Source organism: Anarhichas minor, unplaced genomic scaffold, assembly GCF_050575085.1.
Source record: "Anarhichas minor isolate MPS153535 unplaced genomic scaffold, ASM5057508v1 ptg000017l, whole genome shotgun sequence".
In the NCBI taxonomy this organism is placed as follows: domain Eukaryota; kingdom Metazoa; phylum Chordata; class Actinopteri; order Perciformes; family Anarhichadidae; genus Anarhichas; species Anarhichas minor.
In genome coordinates, this window is record NW_027466463.1 from 12,087,650 (window position 1) to 12,100,561 (window position 12,912).

Sequence of the window (12,912 nt, forward strand, 5' to 3'; positions counted from 1 at the left end):
GAGGTGTGTGTGATGACTCTTAATGTTTTTACGAACCGACAGGTGTGTCAGCCACCAGACTCGGTAACAGCCCATGATGGGGACTGTTACTTGTTTGTTTGCTCTTGTGGGGGCAGGTTTGAAGTGCATTAAGTATTACCATAGGCCGGCTCTCTGACATGTACATGCGAAGTTGTTTGATATGCACCTTTGTGTGCTCACTGAGGCCTAAAGGTCAGCTTACTGAAAGAAAAAGGAACATACCGTAAGAGGCATTTGTATTTAAATTTCTGTTGTTGGCTCAGACGTTCCTGCTGTTTGAACACTTCCTGCATGACAGGGGGTGGTCGATGCACGATGCATGTTTACGATGGAACAACAAGCCTTTTTAATCGGATTGGGATTACTGTTTCTGTGAGCCAGATGCAAACACACTTCCTTTTAGGGAAACATTTGTGGATGCTGAAATTGTCTTTCCACATCACCAAAGGGCACACTTGATGTCACAGATTACTAGGATTAAAAAAAAAACACTGTGTCGTCCGTAAATAAATCCTCTGCATGCCGAAGACGCATGCGTTCAGGTGACATGCTTTGTATTCAGCTCTCATTGTGCATTTGTGGGCTGATGTCTCACCCAACCTACAAACCGTTTTTGATCAACCAGAACCCATTTTTATTCATGATAACAAGAATAACATGTAAAGGAAGCACTTTTCATAATTACATGAGGCACAGATATATTGAAATTTTTACGGCTGCTAGCTTTACATAAAGAGCCCGGTGCAATCATATCGTACACATCCATTTCAACTGCTCCATTAGAAAAAGTGTAAGGCGCTTTTGTAATTTGGATTTTATCCAATCAAAACAGTGAAGATGCATCCGCCAGTTAGTAACTAACTAACTAACTGGTGCAGCTGTGGCTCCAAGGCGGTCAGACCACCTCCAGAGGGTCCCTGTCAGCCTTCGACACCGCCACCGTTACGCTGTCCGGAAGACGCACAGCCAGCTTCTCCCTGAACACAGCCAGAAACCCACGCTCACTGTTGCTGTGCTCACTGAGGAGGACGTTGGTTCCCTTCGCCACGGCGTCCAGCACTTCATGGTGGGACATCTCGCCTGAACAATAGATATGATTATTACCATGTCAAGCTAATACGTTGACAGTAAAACAAAATGTATCAATTGTTTTGAACACTTTAAATGTCTACCTGTGATGTAGAGGTCTGCCTTGACTCCGTCCAGTACAGAGGCTCCAGATCCAGCACATACAGCCACAGTACACACAGAGGACTCTGAAAAATACCAGAATAAAGACTTACTGACGCACACATTTAGATCTCTTGGTTGTTCCACAAGCTTCAACCTTTCATCCCTTAATCTAAAATTCCAGACCATTCAGGACATCTGCTGCACCCAACGCTCGCCTCATGGGTAAAGTGTTCATATCCTCGGCATTGTTTACATGTTTATGTTTAACCTCCAGTTTGTAGAAGAGTTGCTTACCGAGCGTCTGCCCAGATCCCAGAGCCAAACGGAGGTGACTCAAACCCAAGTGGGACTTCACTTTCTGGATGGCTGTTGCCAGCGTGACTGGCTGCTCCAAAACACTAAGCCGCCCTTGGCCATGGCCCGGGAGAGGGGGCTGCAGGGAGTGTAAGGTGGACAGTTAGTCAAAAAAAAAAAAAAGAAGTACCTACTATGCATAAAACAGGATATCACTTTCCATGAACTGCTTTGTGAAATGTAAAGATTAGCTTTTTAAAAAGATGGAGCTCTGTTTCCATCTTAAAGAAATCATTTTTTTTTCTTTGTGTTTCTGAAACAACACATTTGGTTTTCAGGAAACAAAAACTGTGTAAATATAATGTTAAAATGACTGAATCTCTTGATGTTCTTCAGTTCATCGTGTAAGCGTTTGTGCGGCACCTTTTCTAACTTGAGGATGCTGAGGGAGAGGCTGGGGGCATTGTGTCGTAACAGAGTCTGGACACTCGGTGTCAGCGCTGAGTCGCTGCAGGTTATGCTCACATGGACCTCATTGTTGTCTGGTCTGTTGAGAGGGGGACATTAACTATCATTAACTATGCAAAGGACATTAGTGGTGATCAGTGGGTTTCAGCATGTTTAAACCTATCATCTGCTAGTTCTGTATACATTTTGTTACTGCTGACCATGTTCCAATTAACATAGATGATTAGTTTATGTTCTTTTCAGTATTTTTTAAAGTCCACACTTGCTTACAACAGGCAATCATTCAGAGAGGATTTTTAGCCTTTTATGAGGTGTCAACGTTATGGAACCAGCTTGTGGTCATGAAGCTGGGAACAGGGTCTGTGTGTCAGGCTTTTGCCAGAAGCTTTGATATCCGAGGTGTGAAAGTCAACTCCAGAATTGCATTCACAAGCTAATTAGCTTTAAAATCAGAACCAGAATAACAAACCAAGCCTGGATGTTGTGAATACTGTAGCAGTGGCTGTTGTGAATACTGTAGCAGTGGCTGTTGCTTCATTTAAACTCACACTCAAATATTACACAAACCTAGTTTTCACAACTTTGAAAAAAAAAAAGCAGATTTCAAGATAGCGGTGTTGTATTGTGAAAGTTTCAGTTGCTTTCGTGCTGCACTGAAATTAAGGAATTACAATAAACGGTGCTTAAATGACCTATTCTAAGTTTTGGAAATTGTCTGCAGTTCGGTAAAGTACAGAGAACTTGTAGTTAAAAGATGAATAGGACCTGCTGACTGAATGCTGTAGTGTTGATTCACTGTCACAAGCCTTCAGTTCCTCCAGAACACCGTTTAGTTCCTCTGTGCTTTTGACTGTGAACTCCAGTTTGTGACTTTGTGAGGCGCCACCGAGGGCCTGACTGAGCACAGACACCTGCCCGCTACCTGAGAGTCAAAGATAGACACCAGAGATGGAAAAAAGACAAGATGGAGGACACTTGGTGAGAATAATGTGTAGTGCCACAACATTCTAGCCTATACCTTAATTAAATATGCAAGTCCTGTAGGCGTGTGCGACACATCTTCCATTCAGAACGACATCTTACCGAGTCCCCCCACCAGCCAGTCGTTCACTCCTCCTTTAACACTATCCCACGAAGTGTGAGGGGAGAAGATCGCTATCCTGGCCTCCACAGCCCGGATGGCCAACTTCTGCTTCCAATCTTTCTGAACCAGACGCTTGATTGGCCGAAACAACGGAGGGTGATACGAGATAATGAGGTCGCAGCTCATGGCCTCTGCTTCGTCCATGACGGCATCCGTAAGGTCGTTGGTTAGCAGGATGGTTTTAACGGGCCGAGATTTGCTGGGCTCGACCAGAAGGCCGACATTATCCCACGACTCGGCCAGAGACAGAGGGGCGAGCTGCTCCAACACCTGCAGAACTTCTTTGAGCTCCATCGGGCCCGAACAGTGAGCAGAAAGAGAGAAGCGGCGTGTGGGAGAGAGCTGAAGAGAGGAGTGTTGGGGGACCGACGTTTGTTGGCTTGTAAAGAAGCCGTGACTGTGAGATGCTGAGAGGAGAGATGGAGGGATGGATGGAACTGTTGAGGAGCAGAGAGCAGCCCGTGAGGTCAAGCTCCTCCTGGTACAAAGTCTTCTGTAGGTGAGTGAAAACAATGTCCAAGAAAGGCTTCTACATCCGGTCAACATCAGTGGAGACCTGTGTGGAGAGAAAGAAAGACCACTGAGTCCTACTTTAATACCTAAGAGCTAGCTTACAACCTGAACTTTCTTTGTTAGCCTAGTAACAGCTAATCTAACGATAGACAATTAATGTTTCTGGCCCTGAAGCCTAGTATTGTTGCTGTGCCGCTATTTAAGCCCTCAGTATGTAACATGATACACAACCATGAGTGGTGACTGTCACTGACTGCTGGGAAGCATGCAGCTAACAGCAGAGCTAGCTACTCAGCTAACATTAGCTGCTAATACAGACTAAATGACCCCGCTATATTTAAAAACACACCGCGCACTTATCAGTGTGTGCATCAGTGAACTTATTTACTTTCGCTTGCTTTTCACTATAAAGTATGAAGACTACTTGCGTTCTGTTGTCGTACACATTTCTCCAGAGCTATGAGAGTGTACTCACTGGAGAACTCGCATGTCCCTTTCCGGCTTCCGTTTCTTACATCTATTGTTTTGATTGGACAGTTGAAATGGCAGGGAGCATCGCGTGAGCTCTATGGTTAGAGCACTTTCTGTTCAAAAAGTGGCAAAGTATGTGATTTTATTGCATTGCCATCTACGGAAAAAATACGTCAATAGCTCTGTTCTAGTCAAATATCAGCAGAATTTCAGTTCATGTTGGGTAAATTATGTTAAACTAAAAATTAACGAAAACATGACAAAATGATCTGCATAGTCTGGCTGTAGTCTATGATCAAAATGTTGCTAAACCTTCGAAAGTACGAGTTTGCTTTGATGCATACGCATATGACTATTAACATATGTAATGTGGGACTGTGTAACTGTGTGGACGATAAAGAGATAGGTTACATTAACTACCACTATGCTTATCGATCATACCAATTTCTTTTATTTTCTTTTTCTCCATTTTCATATGAAAAATATACAGTGGGACTCCATTGAACTGCATTTAAGAAACACTGAACCTGAAATATTATCCTACACACTAGTGTGAGAAGAATAAGTACTGGCAGATCTTTAAATCGGATGGATTAATCACACCTTCTCAGTGGTAGAGGACATTTATGTTTATCTGCAAATGGCATTCCAACTTGTTTTGATGTAGCTGAGAGCATAGCATATGTAATAGCATAGAGGAAGGCTATAAGCCTTTGACCCCTGACTCTGAAGGATCTTATTTTTGATCTGTTAAGACACTGAATTCAGATTCTAGTCGGTAGCCTCTAAATGCAGAAAGCTGCACTTTGATTATGTTTTGCATGAACACATTAACATAATTTAATTCTCTAAACTTTAGTTCTCAGACTGGAAAAATAATGAATTCCAAAATGATTGGAACATAACCTTTATTATATTTGAAAGCATGCATCACAGTGTATTACTACAACTTGCAGTAAACATTGACATTTTGCAAAAAGAACCAGAGAGGCTGAATTTAATCAGATGGGGCTGAAGCAACAATCTAATTGGGTTATTAACGCACAACACATGTGTCCGTCAAAGTCAGTTCTATCTTTGATGCTTCTGTTGTGGGCTTTTTCCATTGTTGATGCTCAGCTTCTTTGACTTCATGACTTATGTTAAAACTCAACACTTAATGGCTGGCTCAGTAACTGTTATCTATCTGACTCGTGGTGAGACAGGATCTCACTATTAGGAACTCAGTAACGAACACCCCCAGAACACGAACAAGAAGAGAGATTGGTTTTCTTCAGTTCACGCTGATTTATTTGCGTCACAAAGTATACAAGTAAACCGAGCTGTCCGGAGTCAACTGACTTCACAATAGCATTGTACATTACTTTATCCCTCCATGCTACCCTGAGTCATTCTGTATAAGTACTGACAAACATTTAATTAATAGTATCGTAATTAAAAGACACTATATTCACAGAGTCGCTTAAAAATCACGTTTGTAAATTTGATTAGTGAAAAACCTGTTCAAACAGAACTTCATACAGCTGTTAGTATGATGTAATACTGTTCATATATGTTATAGAACAAATTCACGGATCAATGTGAGCAGGAAAAGACCAGAGGACTTTGATAAACTGTATTAACTCTCACTGGGCAGGTGGTCACACAGCAGATACCCTGCATGTAACCCTAACCACTTCTCAGAAAGATTAAGTATTTTAGAATAAACAAATCTGCACACACAAACAAACAAAGACTGAGTGGAAGGTTATCAATGTTGGGAGATGATTGCAAATGGTTCAACCGTAGTTTTCATTAAGTGCACGACAACAAGCTGCTGGGCAAAGTGGTTACCTCTGAACTGAGTCAGAGAGCAGCCGAGGGAGAGATTATTGTGGATTAATGCAAATAAAGGTCGGGCCCTGATCAGGGAAGGATCAGGGCAAAGGCCTGGCAGCGAGCATTACATCATCGGATTCTTCCTTTGACCGTATTAACCTCTCTTCACACTACACCGCTCAGTTTAAATGGGACTTCCCTTTCAAACACGTACATTAGATCATAAAGGATTAAAAAAATATGAATCCTTCTTATATAATTCTTTTTTTCACTTCCTGCTTTCACATAAGAGCATTTATGTTCAGCACTGACAATGTGTTACTTATAGATTAAGCATATTGCCACAGCTATGCCCCGTAGTATTCAATATGTGGAGTGCCACTGACAGATGTGTGTTCAAGAACAGCTTCACTTTTGGTAATTGGTACTATAAGCCCTTGTGCCCCATCTGTTCGTCTATTTGAAGTCTGCCCCGTATGTCATGCAATAACATCTGTCTGGCTGATGTGTCCCCGACTGCAAGGGGGCACTGTGTCCCCGTCCACATCCCTAAATTCCCAGGTGTTTAGTCTGAGCTGTGCCGGCTTTGGGTCAGATTGACACAGTACTGGAGAATAACCACATATTCTGTTCACAGGTCTTTGTATCAGGAAGTGAAATCTGCAAAAAGTCTGGTGCAAATTTGAGACAACTTTGGTGTTTCTGTGAAATGTGCACTAGCTGCTATTCCAGATAATATGCTAACTGTGTATCAGTGGAGAAAACAATAAACAACTATGCCAACTAGCACTGATTTGCTGTGCTTCTGTCTGGTCACATATGTTTTCTCTTTTCCTTTAAACAACATAAACAGCTAATACTCTGAAACGTTTCCTCACATTTTTCCTCAGTGTCTGAATTTCCCCAAATGTTAAAAACTTACTGGGCATTGCCAAATTGAAAAAAAAATGACTCTTCATCAGGCTAACTTTAGGGACAAGTACATCTTTTTCTTGGCCTTTTTTTTTTGGCACAAAATACAAATCTGTTATGCATCATGATGTCAGAATTATGAGATCTCTTTATCCCGATGTCCTTCCAAAGCCAGTTCGGGGAAGTTGCTCAACCCTCAACTACCCGCCGACAGAACAGCAGCACTGATGTTTTTGGTTTCAAAATCCCTTCTTTGGTACATGAAATCCAAAGATAATTCTGCTGGTTTATTATACAAGCAGCGAGTTTTGTATTATTATGCAAGTAGATTTACTACTGATGTCATGCTGAATATGTGTTCCACATTTGAATAGAGAAAGACATTTGCTTTGCATGTCAGCACTGAAACCATAAACTGGACTGATAAAATAAAGATTCTTGCAGACTAATGGATGAATACACCGTGTCCTTGGCTTCCTTCAGGTGTCACAGGAAACATGTCGCATTCATTCAAACCAAAACTCTTGTGCAAAGTTTACATACTTTAAGGTTTTATTTAGATGTCTGGAAAATACTTGTTACCAGGATTCAACTTGTTGGAATCAATCCATAGATTCATTATGTAGACCAACACATTGCAACTAGCCCAGGCCGAATACTGTACATGTACATTTGCTATACACACAATAAATGCTTGATAACTTTAAATCTAATTTTTGCATGATAACATTGTTTCAGTAATAATAATACTGTCGGAATAATTCTATAAAGAATAAATATTTTCTATTACCAATACATAGATTTCATAAATGCTATCCGATTCAACAAAACAATCCAAAATGACTTTCTGTATTTAAAAGAAATGCCATGAAACAAATCAATATAGTTTACACGGTCGTTTCAATGATCTTAAAAAATATCAATCAATCTTTGCATAGATGTAAAATACTCTCTGAAAACAACTTCACACTGCTTGACTTTTCTTCGCAGCACTTTATTTAAATTTAAGAAATGATTACTTGTTTGTTCCTAACATATAGCCTACAAATTCATCTGTAATCCAGCTTCATAGAAAGACAGCATCAATATTAACGCATGTCCGTAGAGGTGCAAAGGTATTTCCTTGATTGACAGCCTCCTCAACTGTCATTTGTTGGACATCATTCTGACGAACTCTGCAGCAGAGAGGAAGAGTGTGATTAGTTTAGTGAGAGATTCATTTATAAAACTGCTGTGGATGCATTTATTCTATTATTGATTTCCATGTCACTGCAGCTGACAGACGGGGTCACACCTTCAAAGTCTACTGTGCCATCTCCGTTGTCGTCTGCTTCTTTTACTATGGCATCTATCTCCCTGCGTTTCATGTGCTCGCCCATCAGCTTGGTCATGGCAGACCGCAGCTCCTCTGTGGTGATCTCTCCGTCTCCGTCCGTGTCGAACTGACCAGAGAAACCGCACAGAAGCACAAGAGAGTGAGGTCAGTGGTTATCTTTATGGCATCACAGTGAGTGAGTTGGGCGCATATTTCGGTCAAATCTGGCTTTGAAGCTGCTGCATTTTGGAAAGTTTCAGGGAAATGTTTCACCCTCACCTCTTTAAAGGCGTCTTTGAGCTCCTTCACGCCAATCATCCCAGCCGTTTCTGCCAGAAGCTTTGGGGCCATCAGATCTACAAAGTCATCAAAGTCCACTTTACCACCAACTGCAGGGGAAATCACAAGAAATGATTCAGGACTTCTGTTTCTTCATTTCTGTGTTATTTTTGCATCAAATGAGCTTATAGCTGTTCAATTTCTCATCAATTTCTGCTGTTGAAAAAGTAGGACTGTCCTCAAGAGTCACACAAAAGCTTTAAATCTTGTGTTTACCAGAGATGTGCTTTTAAGTTTTGTACAAATATGTTATTGAAAAAAAAAGACTAAACAACAGAAATCTTATAGACCAAGACCAAAAAGACTGATTAGTCATTTAATTGACTAAAGGGGTGCAACCCTACAAAGCTAAATCTTTTTTTTTTTTTGTATATTTAGCCCTGCAGGGACTCACGGTTCATGTTGATATTTTGGCTCAGCTCGATCAGCTCCATCTCCGTGGGCATGTAGCCCATTGTCCTCATCAGATTCCCCAGGTCCTTGCAGCTGATCAGCCCATCCTTGTCTTTATCAAACTCATTGAACGCATCACGCAGCTCTGCAGAGGCGTACAGAAAATGGTCAGTTAAGGTTGTGTGGCAATTGACAAGTAAATGAATAGAATGTGCAAGAGTTTAATCTGCATTTACTGATGAAATCATTAGACTAAGCAGCAATGTAGATTATGAGAGTTTAATTTACCATCAATCTCTTCATCAGCCAGTCCTCTTGCCTGCTCAAAGAGAAAAACAATTGGTTAGGTCCAGTGAACCAACACAAAATCAACAAAATGGATGTTTTATTTATTTTTATAGCTCAATATATCATTCCTACAGAATTAAACGTCACTGTAACAGACATTAAACTGTGGATTAAAGTGTTTATCCCCGTATTGGCAGGCGTATCATCAGTGGCATGCAATAATAAAGAGCATCTCTTAGCCTTTTTTTCATACCGTTTGGGTTATATAAATCAATTGAACTTTCATCAAACATCAGCACAATCCCATCAAAATCAAAAATAGCAAAGGTTGTTATTGTTGTACTTACAATATTTTTCCCTCCTCGCAGGAAGATACAGGCTGCCCCCAAACTCATTTCTGCAAGAGGACAAAACAGAGTGGTGTTTGCCAGAGCAGGAAAGTTAGGATTAAGACAGATCGAGTAGTCTTTGTTCCAGCAGAGGGGTTGAACACTATGTCCTATGTCTGAACTCTGTGTGTTTGTGTGTGTCTTCATTTTCTGACATTATGAAAATACTTATCAAAAACAAGTCAATTTAGATAAAAGAACCATTTTGACAATAATAATTAAGTGTCATCATGTGGGTATTTGTGCTCACCTTTTTCTGGTGATTTCTTTTCATCAGCCAAGTGCATCATACGCGACCTCTGAAGTCGAGACTTGGCAGTTGACCTGCAGTGCAAAGAGGCCTCTGTCTTCCTTGTGTTTCTTAATCTTCTTCTCAGTATCGGTCCAGTTCCTCCTCAGCCAGGACAGCCCTGCTTCTCAGTGTGTCCGCCCGGTTTGCCAAGGCTGAAGGGATGCTGAGAGGTTGTATGAGGGAGGTGTGGCCGCATCCAGGGTTGTATGCCGGCGGGGAGGAGCCAGCGGTTTGACGGGGCCCACCGGATTCATGTATGAGCTGAAAGGATGCAGCTCTGCTTCCAGCTGAGTGTTTACATGTAGATTATATAGCCAGCTGGGCCCACGGCTGACAGAAGAATTAGGATACTGTCAGTTCACAGGTTATTAGGGGTAATCAGTAATCATAACGTTAACTCTGTTTTACAGGCTTTTATTGGACTTGAACTGGATAAAAGTCAGTTTTGTGTTGTCTCATTTACTATTTTGTGTTTGATTGTATTTGTTAAAGTGATTTTTCAGGATATTTATTTATTGCTGAAATTTCTTCGCCTCTCCTTGTCTTCTCTCATCTTCTGCATCATCTAATAACCATCCAACTTAGATCAAATGGTCCACAATCATCTTATAAAAAGTCCAAGTAAAAATGTTTTGCTTTTATTCCCCCTTCAGACGTACAATGTCTTAATAACAATAACCATTTCCGGTGTTCATTTCCTCTGGATCAGGACACTCTTATCAATTCTTGTGAGGTTAACTGCATTACTCCTAATGGGAAAGCATTATTTTAAAAGAGTGAACTTATAATAATATGTATAGGCTACCTACATACTTATGTATTGTGATTATATGTTAAATTTTGACTAATCGTAGGGTTTACTCCTTTGAGTTTGAACCCTCCAAATCATCGACTTCATTGTTTTTGTTAAAAATAATTCGACAGTGACACTATAGAAGAAGAGAGGCTGATTCGGATCCTCTGTCTGTTGTTAAAGCCCACATTATTTTCAAAAACATGACAGTCAAATTGATTTTGGATGTATGTAAGAGCCACAATCCAGTTACAGCTAATATCCGAGTGTGTGATAATCTGCATGAGTATTGGTTACATTTGCGAGGAGAAAAACAAAAAGATTATTTCTTCCATGAAATACTCTGATGACAATGTCAGGGATTAATGCCCCGAAGTCTGTCTTCACTTACACTGGCTGATTTGAAACACTTCTGCACCGGGTCTTGACAGTGTGTGTGTGTCCTCTCTGACCTTAACCCCTCTGTCTGCTTCCCTGTTATGTAAATTCATCCAAAACTGTTTGCATAAGAAGCATAATCCTCAGCGGATGCCAGAAACGATGTTGATATCTTTCCCCCCCCTCCCTCGTTGCAGTGGGCCAGCTGTGGGGTTATGCAAAGCCCCGGCTGTGAAAGGATGTCTGTGGAGTGGAGGGCAGGAGAGATATGGGTGGGGAAAGTATGAATGAAACTAAGGAGAGGAAAGGGGAGGCCTGAGTAGCAGAAGGTTACGTATATATAGGTTTAATTTGAGTTTTAATACATTTTAAAGGATATCAGCAGCTGATTGCAAGGGAGAATGATCATATAGAAAGATACAGAGGGAAATGTTTGGTTTGTGTGTGTGTGTGTGTGTGTGTGTGTGTGTGTGTGTGTGTGTGTGTGTGTGTGTGTGTGTGTGTGTGTGTGTGTGTGTGTGTGTGTGTGTGTTACAAGTGCAAATCAGAGATTATACTGAGCGGATCATGAGAGGCTCAGCCAAACAAGCCATATGTGTGATTGTGATGACGAGTGTCCGTGTGTGCGGAGATAATTAACTTAACTGATGTCAAACTTCAAAATGTATTCACATAAAAAGGAATAATTGATGTGAGGGTCCCGGGACAGAGGAGGTCGCATGTGTACAGATTGTAAAGCGCTATACAAAATATATTGAATTAAATTTAAATTGAATAGAAGAAGGATTGCAAAGATTGACTTTACAGCTAAACTCAAATGATACACTGTCATCTGACAAGTCATCGGTTAATAAACACAAGTCATCTGTCTGTTTGTGATGCAATATGCAATACTTAACAGAGAGCAAGGCTTGCACCCAAACATATATCACTGTTAAAGTAGATGGGTGCCGAAAAAGCTTGATACCAATTGGTATTTGTTGAACTTTCAACTCCGTTGTCAGTATGTGAATATATAAGTTGTATTGTGTTCAGTGGACAGTTGTAGAAATCACTTCCTATGATGACTTTTAAAAAGTGCTTACTTTCTTATTATTTGGGTCAAATATTATAATTTTTCTGAAATAGTTTTTGATTTGGGTCAGGATTAAAAAAGAAATTGTGAAGATGCATTTCCTCTTGTTTCATGATTTTTATAATGATGTATAAATTAGACTTTGCTTTACTTAACAATTACATTTTTAAGATAGTTTGTGTTTGTGCTCCACATTTCAGAGGGAGATATTGTACTTTTTACTTCACCACATTCCAGTAAGCCTAGTTGTTACTTTTCAAGTGCAGGTTTTACATGTGACTATCATACCTGTATCATATTCATTGTGTAGGAAATAGGCTACAACTGCATTTCGTTGTGCATCCCTGTGTTGCATAATGGCGAGAAATGCTCGAAATCCTTGAAACGTGATGCTTTATTATAGATTAAACTACCCAACAAATGTAAATCATTTAAAATGACCTCTACCTTGCACAGCAACAACATTAAAATACTTATTACACATGAATGTGTCTGTAATAATAAAACAATATTATAATACTATAGCACTCACATGAGTCATTTTACTGTCTAATGAGAGTTTTTGATTACTTAAGTGCATTTTGTTGATAATACTTAGAGTGGTATTACTACTTTTACTCAAGTACATATTCAAAATATTTCCTCCACAACTGTTAAATGTTTTTACTTTGATTTCCCCACTGAACACATCCTAACTGAAGACTACTGACAGCTGTAATACAGATAACTGTTGATTTTAATCATGTTGATGTTTTGCTGGACCTGCTTTGGCCACACGTGGGCGTCGTTGATCGCTTCGGAAGCGTCGAAGAAGAGCACTTCCGTTTTCCTTTCGG

General features: G+C 40.4%; 2 protein-coding genes across 3 annotated transcripts; both read right to left on the reverse strand.

The window, feature by feature from the left end:
- Window positions 1-631: 631 nt before the first annotated feature.
- nif3l1 (NIF3 NGG1 interacting factor 3-like 1 (S. cerevisiae)) lies at window positions 632-4,127 on the reverse strand. Of its 2 annotated transcripts, none has more exons than XM_076093658.1 (7): window positions 4,089-4,127; window positions 3,040-3,656; window positions 2,722-2,878; window positions 1,912-2,035; window positions 1,489-1,627; window positions 1,194-1,277; window positions 632-1,101 (listed from the first exon to the last, which is right to left on the reverse strand). In XM_076093658.1, exons 1-7 carry the CDS (start codon window positions 4,100-4,102, stop codon window positions 917-919), a joined length of 1,320 nt encoding a protein of 439 aa, XP_075949773.1. In that variant the 5' UTR covers window positions 4,103-4,127; the 3' UTR covers window positions 632-916. The 2 variants fall into 2 exon arrangements, with proteins under 2 accessions (XP_075949773.1, XP_075949774.1); XM_076093659.1 differs by having other exon boundaries at window positions 4,042-4,124.
- A 3,833-nt stretch (window positions 4,128-7,960) lies between these two features.
- Window positions 7,961-9,544, reverse strand: cabp5a (calcium binding protein 5a). The gene is made up of 6 exons (XM_076093086.1): window positions 9,497-9,544; window positions 9,150-9,180; window positions 8,863-9,006; window positions 8,409-8,518; window positions 8,109-8,256; window positions 7,961-7,989 (listed from the first exon to the last, which is right to left on the reverse strand). Exons 1-6 carry the CDS (start codon window positions 9,542-9,544, stop codon window positions 7,961-7,963), a joined length of 510 nt encoding a protein of 169 aa, XP_075949201.1.
- Between the last annotated feature and the right edge of the window lie 3,368 nt (window positions 9,545-12,912).